The 26284-nt window shown below is 38.5% G+C and overlaps 1 protein-coding gene across 5 annotated transcripts in view; it reads right to left on the bottom strand.

The window, feature by feature from the left end:
- TRAK1 (trafficking kinesin protein 1) overlaps positions 1-26284 on the bottom strand; it is a 125928-nt gene that overhangs the window by 15566 nt on the left and 84078 nt on the right. For 3 of the 5 annotated variants that reach the window (XM_036378789.2, XM_054517245.1, XM_036378790.2), the window contains 12 exons: positions 24220-24296; positions 20840-20956; positions 15076-15176; positions 14159-14267; positions 12291-12369; positions 11770-11900; positions 11193-11267; positions 9833-9970; positions 8145-8221; positions 5908-6144; positions 4659-4975; positions 97-426 (listed from right to left, as the gene is read on the bottom strand). In XM_036378789.2, coding sequence (XP_036234682.1) covers positions 97-426; positions 4659-4975; positions 5908-6144; positions 8145-8221; positions 9833-9970; positions 11193-11267; positions 11770-11900; positions 12291-12369; positions 14159-14267; positions 15076-15176; positions 20840-20956; positions 24220-24270 — 1762 coding nt within the window. In that variant the 5' untranslated portion in view covers positions 24271-24296. The remainder of the gene's footprint in view (positions 1-96; positions 427-4658; positions 4976-5907; positions 6145-8144; positions 8222-9832; positions 9971-11192; positions 11268-11769; positions 11901-12290; positions 12370-14158; positions 14268-15075; positions 15177-20839; positions 20957-24219; positions 24297-26284) is intronic. The other 2 variants (XM_036378788.2, XM_036378791.2) reach the window with 1 other exon arrangement.

The raw sequence follows: 26284 nt of genomic DNA on the forward strand, positions 1-26284 counted from the left end.
TATTATGGATGCTGTTCTGAAGAGACGTGAGAATGGCCCAGTAATCAAAATCCTGTAAAGATGTCAGTTTTACTGGACTTAATGAGTTTCCCTCACCAGACCCCTCATCATCGTCAGTCGCGGGCTCCTGCATCTCCTCTGTGAAAGCCTGAGATTGGCGGGGGTTATTCTTGTTCTCTGAAACAGTCACTTGTGCTTGTGACCTCTCACCTGAGGTCTCTGTGTGCTGAACTGGCGTCGAGGTAGTTAGGCCCTTGTAAGAAATGTCACCTGTCTCATCTTCCTCATAGTCATTAAGGCAGTACACTTCATCCAGGTCCAGGTCTAGGGTCCTGAAGCCCTTAGTGACAACCCCGGGCCTCGGGTCCAGAATCCCACCCAAGTGAGGCTGAGCCAGCTGCTGCCAGTGGTGCAAAGTGGCAGAACCTTGAAAGGGAACAGAAAGACAACCAAAATCAATTAGTAAGCAATCCAGGACCTAAAACACAAAGTCCCACTTAATTTATCCAGAAGACCAAAGGTTTGGGAGCTCCAAACCTGTAATGTTTCTGGGTTTAATGTGTCTAGGGAGACATGCTACAGCACAAAACTGCTTCATCTATGCTTCAGCATTTCCACACCAGTGTGTAATAAACTGATCACATCAGCACTTATGCAAAGCCTGGTGGTGAGAAGCAGCACACTTGTGCACATGCACATCCCCTCCCTGTAAATATCCTCATCCACTCATTCCAATTCACAGGATTAAGCAGGAGTAGAAAGAATTTACACTGTAGCAGTTGATCTGAGCACCATCACAGAAAGCTCTAAGAGGAACATATACCACATATTCCCACATTAAGCTCAAACTAAGACAAGTGCTGAAAACATGCCAGAATTCTCTGCCAGTGGCTAACAGGAGGACAGTAGTCACACAGACTGCACAGCAATTTTAGCTTTTACCATCCGTTAGAAAACCCCACCAACTTCAGGCACGTGTAAGCAGATACACAGCTCTGAACTACACGTCGAGGCTAAATACCTGTGTGGGCCCTATGCTACAGGAATTCAACTACTACATAACTAAATGCTACTGTACCTGTAGCTTCATCCTTGGCAGAGAAATGTTTTGAAAAGGGAGGTGTATTTTACAGAGAAGAGCATTCAATATTCAAGGTTTAATAAGAGACAGTCAGAAACAGGAATGGATCAGGAAAAATTCATATATACACCAAGATGGACCCAGTGAAATCAAGGGAGAATTTATTTGGTTCCTCAAGTAGCAATTAAACACTGGGGCCTGCATTTTCCTGTGTGCCCACCATCACTGTGTGAATATGACTTAAAAGCACACACGTCCTATGACAAAAACAAAACATCCTTCTTTTCACCTCTGCCTGCAAATCAGAGCACTTTTTGCAGTCTTTTTCCTGTTCCCTCTCTGCAAAGTGAAATACCCACTCGTTCAACAGGCACACAAATGTCTCACCCATATTCAAAGTCCAAGAATATTCAATTAGTTACACTGTGTATGTAAAAGCTTAAACAACTGCAATAACTAGAGAAGGGGTGGCTCTCATATACATTTTCAATCTGAAAAAAATCCTATGGAATGAGAAAAATTGTCATTTCAAATACTGCACTTGAGGAAGCTTACGGTAAATGGGAAGTGACAGGGAAAAAACTCTTTCTCTAGAATGACTGGGAACAATGGGTGGCATTTTAATTAAGCCTATATCACTTTTTAAGATCTGTAATTTTTTAGCTTAGAATAAATGGACCTGCTAGATTACTTTGGCTAATTACCCTATCTTTTTTTTTGCTTTTATTTAAATAAATCTAGAGGGATTAGGGAAAATTTGCACCCTCGAGGCTCAAGAAGTAGAAACTATTTACAACCCCAAAATTAGAGAAGAGACAGCTTTATAACTTGTATTTATTTCTCAACTGTCACAAAGGCCAAGTTTTTTCCTTTTATATAGAAGAAATACCCCAGAATGTGAAGAAGTGATAAATATTGTCAAGCCTTAACCTAGGAGCAGAGGTTTTCTGTCAGTCTACTCCAAGAATTAAAGAACAAAGGAAATAAAAATTTCTTTCTGCACTGTATGCAAGTATAAAAAAGTTAATTAACTTCTACATGCTAGCTTCTGGAGATGTAATCTTTTTCACCTTAAAGCACACCAAAACTTAAAATAAACTCAGCAGATACAAGCGCTTCATTTTCAATATATATCTCATATTTTTCCATAGGAAATATATTTACCAAAATATCTGCATTTTGAGCTTTAACATTTCTATTGAAAATCTACAGAAATCAAAATGGCCTTAGCTCCATCATAAACAAGAGTATACATGAGCATAGTCTTGATCTCATAAAATGTGTGCAAGGGAGCTTTAATTTCCTATAGAGAAAATGAACACAAGTGTACAAGGGAATCCAACAATTGTAAATCCCCAATAAAAAGAAAAAAAGAGAAAGTTGCAGAAGTCAAAAAAGAGGGAAATACAACACTTCTTTCGCCTACATTCAGTCCCAGGTTCCTAGCAGATGGTTTTGTAAATTATCAGAAACAGCTGCCATGAGGGAATTACTGAATAACAGTGGGACATGCCACTGAAGGAAGAAGGAATATAAGAACAAAATAAGTATATGAACAAAGCAAACTTTTTTCCTATATTCCTGGTATCTCTGCATGATTGCCCATAGGCTTTGAGGATCAGAGAAAGCTTAGAAATTCACAGTGTGTTGCTCCCACAACTGCAGTGAAGTGGATGAAGACACAGTCAGTCCTAGTTTTTAGTTTTCCTACAGATAGTGCTATTTTGTTCTTATGACACGAGTCACAGGTGCATAGTTAAAAAAAAAACCCAAAACAAACAAACAAATCTCACTGGACTATAATTAAAACAAGTCACATCAAGTAATCCTCCTGTTTGACTAAAAGATAGCATGTGTTGATTTTTAAAGGTGCAAAAGATAAATTTCTTTGTTCTACTGCCACTTTTTTTCCTGGGGGATTTAAAAGATTGATTTAAAGGAGCAGAAGTCATTAACATATAGTAAATTTATTATTGAACTAATTTTTTTTCTGTTTTTTGACATGAGCACCCAAAACAGTAATAAAACCAAAGACACAACTACTTATAGCAGTCTGCAGGTACAGCAGACTGTTTTTCCCCAGTAGTCTGAAGGCGTCCATGAAGTTGAAAAAAAAACGAAGGGTTTTTTTTTTATGAAAAATATTCAGAAAATAAACCAAGCTGAAATGAAAAACAAAATCATGAAGATATTTAGTTAATACAAGTTAACAAACACAAAACTTATGAAACAGGCAGACACAAACATGCTACAAATAAGATCTAAAACCAAACATGGGAAGTACTTTGAAAGGTGCAATAATTTCAAGAGAGAAATGATGACCCAGTGTAAACATTGAACAAAATCAAGGGGAAAAAAAAACCCAGACAGATAGAAAGATGATAAAGACTTTAAGAGTTTATTGGAAGACAAAAGCAGATATAATGGGATGGTGACAGAAATCTATTACAGTGGTAGCAACGGGAAACTGAAACAAAGTGGGATCATCCTTTCCTTTATCTGGTACAAGAACTTTTATCACCATTGAAAAGCAGCCATGAAAACAAACTATTCAAATCTGCTCAACAGTATGGGTCTGTGTGCTATGGCTATAGTTTCATTTGAATAGGTTGATACAGTACATCACTTTCTTCAGGACATAAGAATGCTTATGTTTGCTTCTGAGTACGTGTCATGCTCTATGCTCCTTATAAATGAAATAAATTTGTTCTAAACAGATGAAAAAAAAAGGAACTTCTGCAATTAAAACACACACAATGCAATGTAATACAAGAGTTTTGTTAAAGGAAAAAAGAGAGAGAGAGACAGAGGCCAAAGCTAAGTGATGTTACCTAGTGTATCTGTGAAGTACTATAGGGAAACTTAAGTTGGTTTAAAACCTGAAGGAATTGACTCAACTAACTTCCAGCTACAACTTGAAACAACTGAAGAAAGCCAGGCAGACTATACTACATTTGCTTTAACGGCTTTTTTTAAAAGAGTCTACTGAAATGAACTTTGAAATACAGCTCTAGCCCTGACTATCATCTATCTCTATCTTGCCTTTTTCTGAGACAATGTATGAAGGAAATTTGACTTTAAAAATCCCCACCTATTTCCCACATGAAACACAAAGCCATACTGAATCATGTGACCACTCAAACAACCCATCAAGTCCAGGGATAATTTTGAATCACTGTAACAGTCTTATTAGACCAACTGGACTAACTGAAGTAGGTAACAGCCTTTCCAGATACTAATTTACAGAACTCTTGCTGTTTAGATTTCATAGACTTATCCACCTTCCTTTTCCAATTATGAAATGGTAACATTTAGGTTGGATGCAAAGCTGCACTGATGATGTGCACGTGTGGCCTGTAATATTGATTTTACTGCTTTGGCTGGGATTGTTTCCTAACACTTTTAAGGCTTGTGGAAGAATATATTAGTTAGAAGATCTCAAACCAACAGCGTGGAGTACTGTCTCTAAAGTAAAAAGAATATGTATTGCAAAGATTTCCTGCTTTCTGGTGATGGATTAGGGACCACAAAGAGTCACTAATAACAACAGATAAAGGCCGAGGCCCTTTGTTATCACCTTCTAGTGGTTTCACAATCTGAAGCTTTTCTGGCAGGTAGGAGCGACTGCTGATAGACATTCCTGAATATCCAGTGAATTCTGAAAATCTGGAGTGAGTTCCCAGTGACATGATGCTCTCTGTGGGGGTAACGGAACCACTGTGGAGCTCTCCCTTTTCTGCCAGTTCCCGCAACTTCCTTTCCTGCTCCTCCTCAAAGAACTTGCGCTCTGAGAGGTAATTCTCGCGCCTGAGGGAGAGCCTACGCAGGGCAGTCTCTAGGTCACTGGAGCCTGGAGTCCCTGGAGTTCCAGGCTTCTTCATCCTGTCTTCATTTCTAAAACATAAAGGGGGACACAGAAAAATAAAAAAAAAAAAAAAAAGGTGGGAGGGAAAAAACACATTCTTAGAAATGTTTTAGACTTCCATATGACAGTTTTGAGACACTCACCAATACCTTTACATTACTGTGTCTGGGAACAACTTGCTCCTCATCTGAAGAGCTCAAAGGCAAATACCAGTATTTTGTTTCTCTTCCATAGTAAAAATTTTGAGTCCTAGTTCCTGCCTGGAAACCTGCACTTTACTTAAGAGCTTCCTCCTACAAAGAGGTGAGAGTTGTCTACTTGTTGTGTGTCTCTCACAGTTATGTAAACTCAGGTAAGCAGGCCCCATGTTAAGGGGCCAATGCTGTAAGAACACAACAGTGAGTCACAAGAGTATATTATACTGACAAACATATATTGTTTTGAAAAATGAAGCCATTTTAATGAAAAGTATATACAGCATATAGTGTGGAGCTGTACTGGGGGAAGAGACAAGTAGCTAAAAAAGCAAAGTTCCGATTAGTTTTATTTGTAAGTTTTCATATTAGGTAACCTACAGATGCATACTTTATTCAGTTTTAGGATCAAAACAATTAACTGTAGCTGCATCTGGAATCAGAATTCCCTGGCATTTATGTAACATGGTGAAAATGTAATTATTTTTAAGTGTTGACACATAAAAACAAAGGGTGGTTTTACATCATCTGGTGATGTTGCATCTCAGAACGGGTCTGAGTTGCAGACACTGATCAATACACAGTACTTTCTAAAAGCTTTATTTTTTAAATAAACTTGAGTGCCCAAAAACTATAAGCACAACATAGATTTTGAGGACGTATGCCACTGTGATTACTGCACTACAAAAGACAAAAGGAGGAAAACAGGAACACTACCTTTATGTCAGAAAGAAAGCAAAAGCAAATTCCAGTGCTCTGGTACTGACCCGTTGTCCGAGGACTCTGTCTCTAAGATGATGCTATTGGTCTTGTTGTCTATCATAATGTTAGAGATGTCTCCCCCATAGAAACTGGAACGTGGAGTGCTGACACAGCTAGAAATGACTGAGTTCATAGCAGAGGACTGGTTAGAGCCTGGGATATTCATTGGTGACGGAGTCATGGATCTCTGCTTGACAACTTGATTGACATTTCTCACCGTCTCAAAGACCCGCTTCTGATGGCTGTAAAACACACACACACAGTTAATAATCACTCAATAACTTATTACCATGAGAGGGAACAGAGAAACAGGTAACAGCTTATTAACAGCCCTTCCTATTCACACGTCTATCAAACACTTTGGTTTTATATATAGTTCTGTAAAGTAGCATGCATTAGGTCCCATACTAGCTACAGTCTGGCCATTACATTCAATCCATCAACATAATTCTTCCATAACCTTAGGATATTTTTGACAGAACACGTGACAATCATGTGCACGGACCCTTTCAAATATTAACAAAAAATAAGTGAAAGAGCATTTCAGTACATCAGCTAAAAGTGCCATAAAGTCACTATGTAAAAATGACATTTTAAAAACCAGAATTGATCTCCATTCAACTCTTAACTATAAACTGACTAATCCATTTTAAAAGAGAGTTTGAATTTACTCTCCTGAGTATCTCCATGCAAGCAAGTCCTGTATCTCTTCTCTCTGAACCCAACTTCCAGTCCCCTTAAACAGTACTTAAAAAAAAGGAAAAATATCCCAGAAATATAATGGACCAGGACTTGAGAGAGAGGCTGTCAAGGCTGGAAACCTAATATTTGACCTACTTCTACAGTTTATTCTTTATCAGCATTGTCTTTATACCATAAAAAACATCATTCACCTGGTTCAAGACTGACATCAGATGACACTTCAGCAGAAATTTCTTGATAAAATAAAATCACCCTACATCATGCTGTAGCAATGCCACCACTGCTTTATTTTACAGTTCAACAATGGTTGAACACAAGGATAGCACATTCCTTCTATCTGAAAGGTAACACTACCAGGTTGTAACAGTGACTGCATGCCTTAGGCTATTTAATGTCATTTAAATTTCTTTCCTTCTGTCCATGGGTGCTCAACAGTTGCACCCTTTGTGTGGAGGCTCTAGGTCTAGAGTAGTATATCTTTATGAGGCTGAATCTAAGAGTATTTATCAATAAATAGTCCCATGGAGCTTGCAGTTACTACCACTGCACAAATAAATAAAACCAAGACAAGTCACGTAACCAAAAAAAAGTATCCTCCTCTGGTACAGGCAAAGTAAATAAGATATTCTAAAGAAGTTAAACTAGCTTAAAGTTAGATTATACTGAAAGGATGAACGTATCCTATGGGGTTTGAGCATGCTCGCAACTTTCTGATCTTACATTTTTCTAACCAACATTTCACTCTGTCAAAACCTCATTTGCAGTTCCTGGCTCAGGCTCAGAAAAGGTCAATGTATGCGTCAGGCATTTTGTAAATGCAATTAGAAGGTTTCTGTACCTTCCCTGACTGTCCTGTTTTGTAAACTCTGTTTCTGTAACAGACCCTGTAAACTGGATTAACTTATTTCAAATTAAACAATCCATGCTTTGTACAAATCTGTGAGATAAACCTATTGGAGTACACGTGCAACTGGCATCAGGGAGGCCATTTCTGCCAAGCTGTATCTATCTATAGCTTTGGGGCTGTCGCAAGCACTTAACTTGTTTCAAACTACTCTCTTGTTTAATTCAACAGAACTTCAGCACAGGTATAATGGGCATCACACTAAGTACCCAACCATTCCAAATCCCTTACTGCCCTGATGTTCTTCCTGTAAAAACTGGATTAGATCAACCTGTTATGTTATAAAACTCACCAAGAACTTGAACTCCTCCTCTAACTGGTAGCTGAAGAAACTAGCATGGTAACACACAAGAAAACAAACCTTTTCTCATTCTCAGCACTCATCAACGAGGAAAGAAGTTTACAAGACAAAGCAAAGCCAGTATATAGGTGTTTTCCTTTTAGCAGCTTTAGGAGAAAATAAAAACACCCCAAAAACTAGGCAATTTGTTTTCCTTTCTCTCTATTATTCACATTCAGCTAGAAATATTTCTTTCTAAATATCTAGCTCAACTCTTTTCTGTTTTTTCTCTTCTCATCAAATAATTAAATTCAGATATAACCAATCAATTAGGAACCAATTCTTTTCAGTCGTACGCCAAGTCAGGAGAGTCGGGTTCATCCAAATGCAGTTCTTTCCTCATTGACCCTTCTATCTCTGCTGCCAAAGAATCCTGTTAAAAATAAGCACAAAAAAGAAACAAATATCATAGCATTAATAGGTTGGCATGACAGAAAATAATAAATTACTTATACAAAATAATAGATAATGAAGAGTGTTTCTAGAAGAAAAAAGGAAGGTTTAAATATGAAAAATTACTAGAAAACTAATGTAGGTATTTAAAGCACTGACAAAATATGGCTTAGCTTCATTTTCCTGCAGTATGTACGTTCTGATGATACATAATATCTGCCAAAGAACCTTAAAAAAGCATTGTAGGCAACAACATGATCTAACTACCCAGACTGAATTCCATACTCAGTAACACTCACCTTTCATGTATAAAGTTTTGCTCTTTATGTTCTCATTTAGAATAAACATAAAACCCACAGCATTATCCACCCATCCACAAAAACGACATGATTCTTGGCATAAAGCACTATATACTGTCTCCATAAGGTTAGAGGTAACAGGCCATCAATTTTCCATAGCTGGTCACTAAGTTTTACTGCTGGGTGCAGGGTCTTACTATCAAACATTAACAAATCCAAATGATCTTTTGTCCCATGATTCAATGTTTGAAAATCATTTTCACACAAAAAATATAAACCTATCTCAGCACAAGCATACTTTTCACAGCTTTCAGCTGTATTTGTGCAAGCACAATTTGTATTATTTTTGCAAGTACAACTTGTATTATTAAATGTCTGCACTTTAATTTGGCTGGCATTCAGTCTCAGAAGGGAGCACAAAAAGGCAAGCTAAGCCTTTGTTGGCAATTTACTTGTGAGCACAAATCAAATGTGTTCTTCAGCAGTAAGACAAGGCAGGCCAGATTTTGCTGCATGATTACATTAATGTATTTCAAAAGAAGCCACTGATACCATCGCCTTCAGAAGTAATCTAACTACTCTAGAGGCAATGTCTAACTACTTTCAGGCAAGCAGAGCAAGTCACTGCACACATTCTTATCCACTCATTTTTTTTCATTTCATTGAGGGTACTGCCTATTTCCTGAGTTTTAAATGTCATAATCACATGAAATCAGGTAAAGAAAGTTGGTAACACCAGAGAAACCACCATAACTTGTTGCCATAATACAGATTAACAACTAACATTCTTTTAATGAACCACTGAATTTTCAGTCACTATAAAACAAGAAGTTGTGCTTTTAACCCTGTTCAGAGGTTTAGACTGAAGAATTAAAATGTATATTATAAATTATGAGAAAGATGCCAGGTCTGGAAACCATAGTTATGTTATTAAGAAGTTTTATCTCCAAGGATATTGAAGACAAACAGCAAGGTCCTAATGAACATCAGCCTCCACAGTACAGGAGATGCCTAACAAAGATGTACAGAAGTGTGTAAGAACCTGTTAATGCTTAACCTGTTAACCAGGTTTCACAGTATAAGCACATACAGCTGCAGGCAGAGCTGCACAGCACCACTGTTTCAGAACCACATTTGCAAAACTGATTGCTCAGGTAGCCTTTAAAACTATGCAAATACAGATTTCACCCATGCTTATCTCAGACCCAGCATCCTATCCCTGAAGCTGTGAGCCAGATGCAAACACACTTCCTTTGCTTGGCGTGTGCAGGTTTTCCCTTAGATCTGCTTACCATAGGGAAGAGACCAAGGGAGTGGTACCGACGTGATATAGCATTTGGCATTGTCTTGTTCCTAAGGTTTTTCAGCTCTTCTTGAGCCTCATGAAGCATTTCCATGCACTCTGCATACTTGTCTTCCAGCTCTCGCAACTGTAACATACAGAAAACAGCCCAAGACCTTATGGGGTGCGCTATTACCACAAAAGTCCTGCTAATATTTTTAATACTGGTAAGCAATAATGGTGTTGGGAAGAATATCCCACTTTAAAGGAATCGATCTCCAACAACTGAGTATCACTGGAGGATCATTAATAACATGGATTAGTGATGGGAAGGCAGGCAGGGAGGGTAACAATGTGGAAGGAACTCTTTGCTCCATTTCTTTCCTTTCCTTCCATGTGAAGACATTGTCAAGGAGAAGATACAGAGCTAAAAAAGTATCTTTAGTCTGATCTGGTTTAGTGCTTAATCACTGCCATGATGACCACAGTGGCAAACACCATGGTCTCTGAGGACAAGACATTCTACAATGGTCCAAAGGACTTAGGAATTTTAAAGCCAGGACTTCCATGCAAACATACATATACACGTATAGCTTTCAACAGTCTAAGACTTATTTTTAGCTTTCTCAGGAAACACACCTTATATAATCACCCTGTCTACAGATGTCTGTGTGCCCTCACAGCTTCTGGGTTCATCAGCCACTTCAACTAAGTTTGGCAAAGGGGCAGAAGTCTGAAACACCACATTCCTACAACTTGCATAAAAATAAGCTATTTGGTTTAGAAAAAGAGATCCAGTTCATTTTCTTTCCTAAGAAAGCAATGGCGAGGCATGAGCCCAACCTTTGTTGAGCACCACAGATACAAAAGGTCCACCAACTAGAAAAGCTTCTCTGGCCATTCCCACCTTCATTACCAAGTAGTGCAAGTGCAAAACACATCCCAAAGGGATCAAGCTCTATTAATTCCATCTTGTCCATTTTTTTTCATGCAAATGTAGCACCCATAAGACAACCCGAAATACTGGATGGCCTTATGTTTATACACTGAACAAACAGAGCATCAATGAGCTCTTCCATTTATCTCACTAGTTAAAATAGGCAGAAATTACCAGCCTAGAGAAGTCAACCTCTAAAGGTGTTCCTGTACAGCCCATAAGTCTGTGTTTCAAAACATGTGTCACTTGAAGGAGCAGAGAATAGGAAAGAAAAGGGTTTGAACTCTACTAGGACCAGAAATTTTCCTTCATTCCATATACACAGGCAAAACTATTTAATATTTCTGATCCAACTCAGACTGAACCTCTCATGGCAAAGTGAACAGTCATTGCTCAGCTACTAAATTATTGTATTACTAAGTAATGTACTCACCTCTGCTGTGAGCTGTCTCTGGGCATCTTTAGCTGCTCCCAGATGCTGGACAAGTTCCTCATTTTCAACTGCACACTAAAACATGTGAAATAATGTTAGAAATACTGTGATGTTTTGTCCTGTGATATTTGTATCATATACTACAGTAGGAACATTGTAACTTTTCTCACCTCTCCTCCACAGAAATATTAATCTACACATTAGCTTAAAAACGTTTATAATGTTAACACAAGAACACACAGCATTAGAATGCACCTTGCTAAAAGAACCTCCAAACAAGTATGTGCCCACTGAAATACTTGCACTGACATTCTTGTCTCACGAACATAACTCAGAGCAGTTTTGTATCTAATATTTAAAATAATTGAAACTATTGCATTTAAGAAACCATCTATGCATCTTTTAATAAATTGATGCTTTCTAGTCAAGTATTCCAGATATTAAACACCAAACAAGGTCATCCACATAAGGAAGGTGGAATATTTCCTCAAGGCTCTAGTACAGAGAGGATTTTAATCTGTCCTCCAGTTACATTAGTAGCAAATAACAACAGTAGTCTCTCAACTGGATTGCTTACAGCTTTTGCCTTTTTCTGCAGGTCAACTATCTGAGAGAGAAGATGAGTGATTTCTTCTTGCTGCCGGGCAGCATCTTCAGTTTTCTTTGCTAGCTCTTCAGAGATATTGGCAATCTGGATGTTTGCATCCCCTTTAAGATAAGTAATTACAATTAACATCACAAACCCAAAATCAGAAAAGTAAGCATAAAGATGTTGTTTTGGAACATCACTTGCTTCAGCAGAATCCTACTCCCAATTCACAGTTAGGTATTTTTGAAAAACACAGTAGGACACAACCAGAAAGGCATCAAGTGCTCATGCTGCAAAGAAGACCGAATACTTTCAATGCAAAACTATTTTTAAATGAGAAAAATTTAGCTTTCAGCCAACATTTTCTGCTGTGAAATTTCAGCCCAGAAGTTTTCTCCTCATAACCATTTGTAAAAGGAAAATAATTACCACAGAAAAACATGACTGACTGATCTGTTTCAGATTTTTACTGACCTATCTCAAAAAAGTATAAAGAAGTAGGCACATACTTAGCTCTTTTACACAGTCATTGACAAGTTGTTGTTCTTTCTCTTCATAAGTAATTGTTTCAGTCTTCAGCTGACAGGCCTGTTCAAGAAATCCACATCAAATATGCTACATTAGCACATTTGTTCTTTGCCAGTCTGTTGTTGCACTTCCATCTGCTTCAGAAAGACAAGCTATTCTAATCACTCCTTCAGGAAGACAGTGAGAAACTACAGTTTTTGCCTGTCCTCCCACATGTTCTGGAAAAAGAGGCCAGGTGAACATTCAGCTGAGACATTACTGTATGGAGAAACTTGCATCATTATCACCATATCCCCACTAGATGTCACTTGTGTATTTTGCACTAAAAGTAAAAAGAAAAAGAAAGGCTTGGACATACAAAAGAATACAAAAAGAAAAGCTTGGACATACTAGCATGCAGAACTTGATCCAGTCACTGAGCAAAGCTAGGTATCATCAAAAACTAAATAAATGCTTGGTTTAAATAACTAAATTAAACATTCAGGTATTTAAAAACATGCTATTTGATCCTATTTGAAAAGTTCTGGCACTGTAACCCATGAAAAACCTTAATGCAACCTCCTTGCCTGGTTTGTCTTTTCCACTCTGACTCTGGGAGTGCCAAGAGCAGCATGGCTGCAGCCAGCTGGTTCTGTCTGGCACCACCTCGGTGGGTCTGTAATCTATTCCCAAAGCTGGGGGCATGCACAGACACCCAGGGACTGCATCTACAGAGAACTGCACAGCTCACAGGTTTCAGATTTGGCTTCACCCTGTGTCTTGCTGGCACAGACTTCATCTCCCTGGATGGGAAGGCAGTGCTGCATGGGGTTTCCTACTCCAGAGCTCCTGATGCAGTGGCTCTCTCAGTTCTAATGCTCATTATTCTCAGACCATCTATTGCTCATCTTCCTTGTGTACCTTCTCTCTTAAGAGCATAGCAGTCTCCATTACCTGGTGTCTTGTGCAAAGATGTGGCACTACCTATTTACAATGGGCCCTGCATTTGCAGTGGAAAATGGTAGTAACATTCTGTTGTCATATATTCACTCTTAGACCAAAAGTATCTCTCCTGCTATACTCTGCTACATGTTTGCAAAGTGGTAACACGCTCCCATGTTTAAAAGTTGGATTGAAAATATGAAATTATTCACTTCATATTCAATTATTAAACTTTAAAAAACTGTGTCATCTGTGAAACAAACAGAATATTATAAGAAATAAAGAGAAGAAAAGCACATTCAATTTAAAATATTAACTGCCTTGACTTGAAACACAAAATGAAGAAATGTAATGCAAATTTAGGCTAGAAAATTGCATTTTGACAAACACTGAATTGGTATCAGAGACTATGCCAGCCTTGAGATCTGCAGCTCAAGTCACATATATCTGCCAGGTCAGCCCTTTACAACCTGTTTCAAAATGCAATCCTGGACTCCAAAATCTGCCCATGTTCCTGCACATTCTTACTGCTTTGCATGTAGCTTCATTTGGGAAGAATTTCTTCACAGGAAATGTGATAGGACATTGGACTGGGCTGGAGTCACTGTGCCAGGAGGTGTTCAAGAAAGGACTGGACATCATACTCAGGGCTCTGGTCTAGTTGATAAGGTATTGATTGGTCAAAGGTTGGCCTCGATGAGATTAGAACTGTTTTCCAACCTAAAAATTCTGTGATTCTGTGTAGCTTCCACATTTCAGCCTTTCCTTCATTTAAAAGGATAAAGGATGGTGATTAAACAATCACCATGTTATATGTAGAATTACAGTCTTAGTTAGACTCTCAGCTTTTAATACAAGCTTCTCAATACCTGTGTTCTGGCATTTAGACGAACAACTATATTAATCAAAACAAAGAGAGCAATTTCACCTCAGATCTAAGCACAACATTTTCCTCTTCAAGGTCCTTGAGTTTCTTTTGAAGAGAGTCCAAATGAAAGTAGTTCTGGACGGAGGAAGAAGATTCATTCCTCTTCAGCCTTGTAGGAAAAAGCGACAATTTAAAATAATTTTTACATATATTATGGCCAATCTTACAGAAGCACAGACTGAACACAGGCCCCAAAAGCAAACAGAGCCACATGAAATACTTATTATTATGAGCTTATTCATGCCATTACTTTTGGGCAGCAATAAATTTGCAGTGAATTTCATAAGAGAACATTTAAAAATGTTATTTATTATTTTGCACATTTCCTATGGAAAAGTTGTTCAGCCAAGGCTATGAGAAAAGAAACCATGTTACTAGAGGGAGCAATCCAGTAGCTCCTGATTAATGCTGCACATGCTCCATCAGAATGCAGCAATAACTCTGCAAGGGCAGACAGCTCCTCAGAGCCTGCAATGCTGTTCAGCAAGCTAAGTGCCTGGAACCCATGCTGTAAGCCATGCTTTATTTCTTTCCCTTGGTTTGGAATTTTTCCATAGTGCCTTCAGAGGTCCTTCAAGCACAAAGGTCACTCATGTAGCATGTCCTAGCACATGCAAATGTGTGTGGTGCACTGGGCTGCTGTCAGTGAGACCCACAGCTGACCCAGCACAACAGTGACCCAGTTCCTCTGAAAGCTGCAGCATCGTGCCAGCAGCCTCCCTGTGTACTCTCCCCTCCTGGCTCCTGTAGGCACCTGGATAGCCAGCTGGCTCAGTGCAAATCCTTCCAGCTGGACCTTGCACCAAATTCTAGGCCCATTTATAGTACCAGCCAATACAGGGGCAATTTTACCACTTTTCAAAGTCAGGAAATCATCCAACAGATGACAGTTCAGCGCTGCAGATTGACTAACTTACGGGGTGGAACAGACGGACTCCGGTTCGCTCTCTTCAGCAGCACTGGTGTAGAACTGGAGCAGTTCATCTTTCATGGACAGCTCATGCCGCAGCTGAGAAACCTACACAAAGAAACAGCTCCCAGATCAGTAAGCTGATTTTCCAGACACATTTTTAAGCAAACTCACCACAAATTAGCCTGTTATTCACTCTCCAGGCATCATCTGGGACTAAATCAAGAGTGAAAGACTGAAACAGACCAGAACCATTTCTTTTATTTCTTAGAAAGAAGGGAAAGTGTACCTTTTAAAGTAGCCACTAAATGATTTTTTACTGGTCCAAATATACAATTATTCACTGCTATTAGACATGTTTATTTTTTACCTTCTTTAAGATGAGCAATCCTGACTCACTGTTGCATTAGTCTAGATTCACATGCACAGTAATGGATATATTGCAATGATACAGCAAGAAATTAATGTGGCACACTCAAGCCAAACATTGCATTTATTCATTTTGTGTGATGACTGTCACCTTCTGGCATGGATGCTGACCTTGCAGGCCTCAAAGGCTGACATTTCCTCCTCTCCAAAAGGCTTTACATAAAATTACTGATATGCTTATGTAGTAAGGGTACAATTGTGACTCAAGTGCGGGTTGAGCTGCAGAACACCACCACAGAGTGGGAGGCTGCTGTTCTGAGGCTGTTCCAACAGTGAAGGTTGCAGTCAGTTTCCGGGATTTTTTTGCTCCAGTAAAGTAGTTTGTGGGATTCCCATACTTAGCATATACATACATGAAAAATTAATGAAACATCCAACGTAGGTGATTAAGATTCCTTGTAATTGTGAAGTCTACAAATGTAATCTTTGTTACTTTATATTGCAATTCTCCAAGAAAAGGGTTAAAAGCCCAATTAGACAGTAGCATTTACACAACTTCACAGCTGTGACTTAAGATGGCAGCAGCAGGAGATTACTTTTATTTGCCTTGCACAACTACAGACAGCATAACTGATCAGACACATCCATTCCCTTCCACTTGCACTGCAAGACTTGGCCCTCAGTTTGCACTTTCCCATGTAAAAAATGCACAGTATGTTTCTTTTTAATAAACTTCTGCTTTTCATATTGTAAGCATACTTTTCTTTGTAGTTATTATTAGGAAAAAAAACAGAGAATATCAATTACATAGATTTGAACTCCATTTTCATCGAACAAAAGAGCAGATGCAATCCAAAAAAGCACTTGAATTGTTCAGAATTTGAGGCAAACAAGGTCATTTACTTAACTATGACTGTTCTGAATAATGAGAAGTGCTAAGGCACCAAGTCCTCCTGAGACATGGGTTCTAAATAGCAAGGGGGAAAAAACCATCCCCATCCAACCACATTTTAGAAAGCTATTAAACAAAATTTGTGCATTAATTTTTGGAGGCTTGCTTTCTCCATTTCAGGAAGAGCGAAAATGCTGAACCAAAAATAACGATTTACTTCCCTTCGGCACATTATAACTCAGCCTCTTTAAGAAGCAAGAATTCAGATGCTGCCTGTGGGTGTACACTAGATCATCTCCAGCTCTTGCTACTGTTTTTTTTTCTATGAATTAAAAAGACTGAGGATACTATTGTTACTGCCATTTCTGAGCATTCCAAACTCCAAAAGGGCGAACAGTCAGAAAGGTTGATCTTTTAATGGAACAGGACCTGAAACAATAGGCATAAACTGAAACATGGGTGGTTCCTCCCAAACATCGGGTGCAACTGTTTAATTGTGAGGGTGACTGAGCACTGGCACAGGTTGTCCAGAGAGCTTATGGGGTCTCCATCCTTGGAGATAGTCAAACACCATCTGGACATGGTCCTCAGCAATGGACTGCAGGGGGTCCTGCTTGAGAAGCAGGTTTGGACAAGATGACCTCCAAAGCTCATTTCCAATCTCAATCAGGCTGTGAAACTGTGAAACACTCACAGTAACTTCCAGCAACCCCTCCCTACGATGCAGCATTTTGTGGTGTGTTAACTTTGGTGAGCAGCTAAGCACCCACCTGCTGAGCACACTGTCTGCCCCATAATCCCCATAGGATGAAGGAGAGACTCAGAAGCTCGGGAGCAATAAAAACTTCTTGCTGAGACAGTTTAATAAGTGAAGCAAAGCTTCCCATGCAAGCAAAGTAAAATAAGGAATTTATTCACCGTTTTCTATCAGTAGGTGCATGTTCAGCCACTTACTGGAAAGTGGGACCTTGGCACACAGAACTGTCCCTTGTGAAGACAAACACCATAACCATGAATATCCCAGATTCTTCCTCCTTTCCCTGACCTTCTATTGTTGAACATAATAATATATGGTATATAACATCCCTTTGGTCAGTTTGGGTCAGCTTCCCCGCATCTTGTGCAGATGGTGGACAGAGTGAAGAGGAAAAAAAAAAAAAAAGCTGGGGAGGCTGGCAGGGGCACAAAGGAAAAAGAAAAGAACCTGGTGGATGCTGTGCAAGCATCACTCGGCAATAGCCAAAACATTGTTATCAACACTGGTTTAGTCCTAAGTCCAAAGCACAGCACCAGGTAGGCTGGTGAAGAGTATTATCAGCATCCCAAACTGACCCAGTACATATTTTCACACTGCAAAACACTGAATTTGTTTTATGAACAGAAATAGCCTGTTCTACATTTTCACAAGCCACTACCACATGTGTCCTCTGGAGCTAAGGCTGCCACGTTACTGTTGCACAATCTTGGTATTGTTATCCAGCAATAGGGACTGAGCCCTCGCTGTGCATGGGACAAGGCCCACGACATCCACAAATCAAGCATGGTGATAGCTCATCTCTTCAGGCTTCTAATTGCCTCTGCTGGCCTGACAGCTTTACTCAGCTTCAGAACTAATTAATGAAATAGCTGTACCTATCTTAAAATAATTTAATTAGAAGATAAAACTATCTTCACCCAGAGAACAACAGTTTAAAGACCTGGAACCTAATTCAAAGAATCAATATTTACTGAATCATGAACAACTGTTTCAAGAGTAGAGCTGACTTGCTTTTCCTGACAGCAACTAAGTACTTAACATGTTAGAATTACTCAAAAGAAAGACACCCTGTTATACTGTATGCAAAAAGCACACATACAAGTACCAAGTCAAAGAGCATTTCTGTCTTTACAACATTACCTTCTACTCTTAATAGACCAAAAGCAATTTCCATTTTTTAAGCCATTGTTCCAGATTATAATTAAACTTTGTCCTTTCCTCTCACTTTACACAGAACAAAATCAAACCTGGACTTTGGAACCTGTGATCATCAAAACACAAACCCTGACAGGTGACCTGGAACTTGAATAACACGTCTAGAGGGCTGCATTATCCAGAGGTTAACACAGGTTTGAGGTGGTGTTATTTGAGGACTGACTGCATTGGAAGTGCTGCCATTTTAGCTTCAGAAACATAGGCCAAAATACATAGAGGAAAAAGAAGTAGAAACTAGGCAATTTAGAAAGATTAGGAGAAGCTAAAAGCTAGTGAGCTACTCCATCCTGAATACAATTCACATTGTGCAGATTTACAGTTTACTTTTCTTTGATATTGAGCTCTAATGTCAAAGAAGACAATACCGAAATGTAGGCAGCACCATCTCAGAGAAAAGGAACATGGAGCTGCAGCATTCTTACTGAGCAGCAGATAGACACACTGTAACCGGGGAACTACACTCTGCTGCTGAAAAAGCAGACACCCATCTCTGTAAAGCAAAATACTTCACAATTAAGAACTTTTCTCAGTATGTTTATGCTTCTAGAATATAGTAGTGAAACAGTAAGCTGAGACTGAAGTGTCTGTGCCCACACTAAAGGGCTTGCTTCAGTCCACTCACCTTTTCTCCTCTAGTACAACAAAAAATCTCAGTTACAACAGTTTTTACTGAACATGATCACAGCCCCTTCTTGAACTTAGCAGTGCCTAAGAACACAAGCTCAAAAGACAAACCCAAGAATCTGATGCACTTTGAACAGGTCTTTATAACTTCAACGTGTATCTATCAACGTGGCATGTTGCCAGCACAAAGGGAAAACTCTGCCTGCTTAATGGAATAGACAGAAGGTTTTGTCATGACAAAGGTCAAAGAGATATAAAGCTAAATTATTCTTGCCATGAGACAAATACAGGATATAAAGCTAAATAATTCATGCTGTGATACATATACCAATAAAACCTTAATTTTACACCACACATCAGAAATAATTTGTCCCTGTATAACAGAAAACACAAATCTCCCAGAAAAAACATTTTTAGGCAATTTTTACAGAATTTTAGAAGTATCAATTAATTTTGTTTCTCTTATCTTTTCCCTTAAAGACAGTTGTCTTAGTTATAACTGTTCTGTTCAAATATTCAAAATTCAGTTTTAATAGAAAATCTGCAACCTATTAAAGGCAGATTTTCAATACACAGAAGTGTCATGACTTTAAAGTCTGATGAGCTCTGCCTCAAAAGCATCAGTTTCTGAAGGAATCAAAATAACAGTGTGAAAGAGGGGTGTTGACAGAACATATGGCCAACATACCAAACCACCTGGTAAGAGGCTTATTTTTGGTGGCACATTTCCTAATGCTGCTCCTCAGTCCCTCTAAACAAAAACAGATGTGGACAGAGGCAGCCTGTCCCTGTCCTCAACCTTCTACAATCAAATTTTCCACTCTGGATGGATGATATCAATGCACAGTCCTGCTCAGTCACCTTGCACATACCTAGTGCATGTCATACTGACCAACACACAAATAAATTGGTCTGCCTCATGATGGGACTTGGGCAGCAAGCAACAGCACTCCTTTGGGAGAAAACAGAACTAGTTTTCTATGCCAAAAATGGGGGGGGGCCACATCAAAGGATATTATTTCATTGTGTGTGCTCCACCACCATTTATCACACATCACTGATCACTCCATCTGCACTTTATCCTTTATGTGAGATGTTCATAATGCAACATCTCACACCCCTGAGCAGTGTTAATTATGAACCATTTTAAAACTTTTTACTCCACTGTGGTTCATCGTTCTCTTGCTCTCTGTCTTGCTCAAAATCACATACAGGTGGGATTCAAAAAGCAAGGCTACTGCCTCAGAATAGGAGAAATGACATTGACTCCTAGCTCATTTATTAAGTTGGAGTTTAACGACAGTTGTACTTACAGCTAAAGACCTGTTTTAAAGCACAGGTGCTACTTGAAATGATATAAGCCTTCTGGTGTGTTTTATTGATCACACCAATGTGTGCACTCCCAGCCCAAAAAGTCAATCATCCCCTGGAATGCATCAAAAGTAGCATGGCCAACAAGTTGAGGGAGGTGATTTCCCTCCTCAGCTGTTCTCTGGTGAGCACCCAGCTCTGGAGTCCTCAGGATAAGACAGACATGGAGCTGTTCAAGCAGGTCTAGAGGAGGGCCACAAAAATATTCCTTCTCCTATAAGAGATGGCTGAGAGTGTTGGGGTTGTTCAGCATGGAGAAGATAATGCTCTAGGGAGACCATATTGCCTTTCAGTGCTTTCAAGGGGGTTTATAAGGGAGATGGGAACAGACCTTTTAGCAAGGTCTGGTGTGATAGGATAAAGTGCAATGGTTTTAAACCAAAGGAGAGCAGATTTAGACTAGATATAAGGAAGTCATTTTTTGCAGGGAGGGTGGTCAGACACAGGAGCAGGTTGCCCACAGCCAAATGCATGGACAAGGTGAAGCTAGAAGGAAATTCCCCACATCACTGCATATACAGCATTCAGGCACAAAAATCTTACCTCTTCTCTGATGTGTTCTACTTGCTCCTCCAGGAAATCATTTCTTTCTGTTAGTGATTTATTCTTCTTTAACAGTGACTGGCCAATCCGAGCAGCTAATTCTAAGTCCCGTTCTTTCTGTGAAGCATTAAGAACAGAAAGCCAACTTCAATTTATATTTTTTTAATTACCAAAGGATCAGAGGGAGGGTAAAATTGCCTTGAAATGGAAGAAACAAGCACTTAACAATAAAAAGAGTTTTTCCTTCTGTGTGGGTTTATTTGTTCGGGGGGTTTTGCTGATTTTCCTTTTCTACTCTCACATATATTGTATGCATATCGTGCATACCGTATCTTGCATACAACAGCATTATTCAGAAATGACTGACCCTCTCTCAAAGCATTCTTCAGTTTCCACTTGGTCCACCTACAAATAAAAGGCAACGAGCTATGCAGGAGTAGAAGCCAGTTCCACCACAACGAACGATCAGCTCCTATTTTTGTGTATGCCAACCATTAGTGCTTTTGTATAAAAACAAATCCTAACTCTTTTCTTTTTGCAGATGTCCCAAACTACATTAAGTGGTTACTCTCATGTCATGCTTGGCCTCTTCCTCCCCCTCCTCTATGAGCACAGTACTGGAAATCACCTGTCTTGACAATTCACCACAAGTACAAAAAAAACCTAGGAGATTATCCTGTTGATGACATGTACATAAGGATGTCTCAGCCTTGCAGAAGCTGGTACATGGGACTGTAATCTGCTTGGGAGAGGATGACAAACTGCATAAAATTTTGCACTGTTCATTAAGCATTTCTATTTATCATTTTCTTATTTAACTACTAGATTTTTTTTTAATAGTGGTATAATGGTGCTGTGGTTAACTCCTAGTATACCCTTAGTTCAACACCATTTGAGGAAGAATTTTCTCCCTGTCAGTGAAAATACTGTTTGGAGCTTACTTACTGCCCCTGACTACCACCCAGATTTTATGACTAAATGCTACCTTCTGTCATGTGTACGTTAATAACAAAGCCTACAAAACGTACAGCTACAGTTCACATGGATTTGAAGTCAATGAATTTGAATGAAGAGGCTTTCATAATGGAAAAAAAAATTATATAATAATCAGTAAATAAAAAGAGAGGTGACTGATCAATGCTGTATCTGCAACCAGCATTTTCCAAATGGTTTCTGAAGGTCAGACTTATATTTGCATTAAAAGCTACGGGCATTATCAAGCCATAAAATCTTTATGTAATCTTATGTACAATCTTTCAGAACAATAGGTGCCACTAAGTTATCCAAAACATGTTTGGACATATTTTAAGCCAACTTATTGTTCAGTAATTTGGCTCACTTCATAAATACTGAGTGGAAAAAAATATATTGCTGCGGTTTTGACTTCACAGAGGAGGAACTATCAAGCAGCATTGTTTTTTAACTTCCAATTTGAGGAATATAAGTCCATGTCCAGGCTCTTCAAATAACGTCCCCAGTCTTCCTACCCAATTTTTAGCAATTCAGCTCTAAATTTCAGTTTGGGGACAGGTCTCTTACTAACACAATGCTGAGGAACCAATTTATTACAGCTATATTTAAAAAAATAATACTGAGAAGTAAGACACATTTACACTATTATTAGAAAAGGATGAGAAAGCAGATTCATGATGAAACCTGCTCTAATTTTTACCACATACCCAGGCAGGCCTGGTGCCACTTCCTTTCCTTAGTTTCAGGGCTATAGGCACAGATTTCTGAAATATCTGCACACATGCTGTTTCAAGATCTTCTCTTTCCTATCTTCCCAAATGCTGCACCTTTCAATGTTGTAATGCAAGCACCTGAAGCTTGCAAACAGGAAGGACAGACAAGGGACGGCTTTTGCTTTTTTTCTCGCTCGTATGTGTGAAAGCAATAGAAGGAGTTAAATTCTGTAAATGGCTGTAATCTCTTATGATAACCATCGTGTGGAGAACAAAGAAAGGTGCTGTAAGTGCACCTATCCCAATGAACAGAGTAATTGCATTGGAAATGATGGTCAAACAAAACAAAAAGGCTCACTGAAAGTATTTGTTTTAATAAAGTTTGACATGTTATACACACCCTTATTTTTCCCTTCCAAATATCCAGGTAGGAAAGTACACAAGAAACTTTAAAACACTGGCTCAGCAAGTCCTTCAAGTATTGCTCCCGTGACTGTGATGCCTGGACCTACAGACATTTGGCTACAGGGACTCAGGGGAGGAAACAGTTTGGCAGAATGCTGCCATCATTACTAGAAGGAGCCACAGACCAAATGCAGTAAATCTCAGCCAAACAAGGCGAAGGGAACAGGGCACAAACAAGTTAATAGACTGTTACTACAAGGTGTTGAATTATTCCAAGAGAAGTCTTTTGGGTAACACATCAGTTTTAACAGGTAATTTGTACAGAGGTGTTTGAATGGGTTTGGCTCAAAGCACAAAATACAAGACTGTACTGCATTGAGGGGTATCCAGAACAGGTAGGAGATGTGAGCATTCATTCCCATGCTTGTTTTCTTGCAGAATTAGAGGAATAACAGACCACCCAACTGGCTAGAAAGACATCGTTTTTTGACACTGCTATTGCAATAAGCAAGCAATTGTGTATAAAGGACTAAATTGCAGTCAGCCACGAAATAATACAATTGTAACAGCTTTCACCTAAAGAATTACTCATAAGCATTCTTCAGAAAATCATTGCTTAAGTTTACTGCAGAAATACAGCTGATTTTAGTCCAACAATTTATCATGATTTTTATTGAACATAAGCATAGCACCATGACAGTTGCTTTTTGACATTTCTTGAGTGCTAAGGATTACAGGAATACCAATTTCCATAATAATTGTATAAAAACCCCACAAACAACAATCAAATCAACCAAACATAAGGGAAAGAAGGCAAATGCAGTACTAGGTATTTTCTAATTTTGTGCCTATGTACTTCTCTGGAAAGAAATTATCTGAACAAATTATTATGAAAAGAAGTCTGTGAGCTTTTTAAATTATTTTCTGAAGAGAATATATCCATCAATAACGATACTCTCAGTTTTACATGTACTGTAAAAATATGTGTCATTTTAAGATGATTCCTTCTCCTCCTCCTTCATTAGAGCAAACATTTGGCCAAAAACAAGTTACATGGCCTCAACTGAAAAATAACCAGAAGTAATGAATCCATTTGACTGAGGTAAACAAATGATCTTTATTTTGAAAGAATATTTAGCTTACCAATGAGATAAAGTGTACATACACTTAGAGCCCTTATTCTTCCACACTGAAGGACAACCTACCAACAATGTTTATTAGTGGTACCACGTAATTTCAGTACTACTTTGTCACACTGTGTACAGGTCCTTAAACAGATGTAGTACTTGCCTCTTCAAGAAGACGTGTTACAGCATCTATGTCATTGTATGTTTTAGTCATCTGGCCCACTCTTTCAGCACATAAAACTGCAAAGAAATAAAGCAAAACATTAATCAGATAGGCAGTACCATTGGGGGAGGATCAGAGAATATTCTGAACTGGAAACCACGCACTAGGATCACTGAAGTTCAACTCCAATCCATTGCAAGAAATATCTTTCTAAGTTTAGATGTGCTTAAGTTTTCATCTAAAGAACTGCTTATGTCAACTTTTGGATGAGCACATCAAGAGCTAAAAACTCAAAACAAACAAAACAACAACAAACAAACTCAACACCCTCCCCACCCCCCTGCCCTCAAAAAAATCCAAGATTCATGTGATACTGGTAATACAAACGCTCCTCTTGTTGTAAGTACTTGCTTTTGTCAGCAGCAGAACAAACTTAAAATGTTAAAACTTTCGTCTCTGAAGAACAGTATCTTGAGTGTATTAAAAAAATAATCAGGAAGTCAAAACAGATGTTCTTAGATATATGATTAGGATTCCATCTGTCACCTACTCATTGCATGACATGCAGTAGCATTACTCCACGAATAAGCAACTCCAATACTGTTAGGGGCACTGTTCATCAGAAAGTGACTATGTCATAATAAGTTGACAAGAACTGGGGTTTATGGTACAAGACAGCAAAGTATGCATGCAAAACAAGAAATGGTTTTGGTAATACCCAGCCACACCACAGTGATTACAGTATCACTCATAACAAATATTTACTTAGACAGGTTGAGATTGTTAATCATTAAGGTGGAACCAGGAGTTTTGTCAGACTGAAGAAAGTATGAGGAAGTTCAGTCTATCATCATAGGTGATCCTTTAAGAAGCTACACTGACTTATCTAGAAGTCAACAAGTTTTTAAAAAATTCACCAACAGTCACAGCAAACAACAGCACTTTCTGCTCTACCCTTCTATTTTTTTTTTTTCAACTACACTTTTTCCTCAAACCCTGTAATTCTGGGAAAAAAGGACTGTTAATTAAATTCAGTGGATCACACGGACTATGAGTTAGCTGCTGTAGCCTGAACTGCTCTTCAGGGGATTTACCCTTGGCAATGTCACTTAAGGCTCCGTCTGGCAGATAAGCTAATGTTGTTCTAGTGCACACTAAGGCGGGGGAAGAGACAGATCAGGCCTAATAGGATTTATATAGTGAGGAGAAAAAAAAAGCAGAACTGTACAGTAATATTGGCAGGAGACAGTTTGTCACACTAAGGAAACAACACTACCTAATTCATAAATGCACAATCTGCATATAAATAAATATACAGCTGATCACTACTAAGGTACATTGATAATACATCAAATGCAACATTACTTAGATATCTCTTGAAATGTTGGAGGATATTTTTCCCAATTTAAATATCAGAAAATTGCTTAAATTATGGCAAGAAGTTGAATTTCTTCATTTATTTTCCCATTTCTCTAATTCTACCTTTGCAGATCACATCCCAAAAACATTTATAATATTTATTGACATGAGTAGTGCCAGTGAACTCCAAAGAATGCTATACAAAAGTATTCAAAATATAATTGCATTCATCCAAATAGTAAATCTGCAAGTGGTAACAGTAAAAAGTTTATGCTTCAAAGTAATAACCTGACAAACACAACATATCAATAGAAAGAATAACTCTACCAGTGCAGAAGTAAAAACACAGTACATCTGTAAACTACAAGCTATATTACCCAAAAGCAGACTAATAAGGATTCCACAGGGAAAAAATGCAGTGACTTGCAGAAAGGGGTTTAACAGAAGTTTTCCATAAAAACTTCACATAAAAACAGAAGGTATAATGTTCAGAAGACTATTCATCCACACACACAAACTGACATCACTGTAAACTCAACTTTGTTTTAAGTATAGAAAGTTCATAAGTCATGCTATAAAACATCTATGAGAAACCCTGACGCCAGCAGGTTTCCAATACAATTGCACACTAAATAGTTCCCCTGGTTACAACATTCCATCACTGCTATAAAATAATATTTGACATTGTCATTAGAAGCTCATTTAA

Source organism: Molothrus ater, chromosome 1, assembly GCF_012460135.2.
Source record: "Molothrus ater isolate BHLD 08-10-18 breed brown headed cowbird chromosome 1, BPBGC_Mater_1.1, whole genome shotgun sequence".
Classification (NCBI taxonomy): domain Eukaryota; kingdom Metazoa; phylum Chordata; class Aves; order Passeriformes; family Icteridae; genus Molothrus; species Molothrus ater.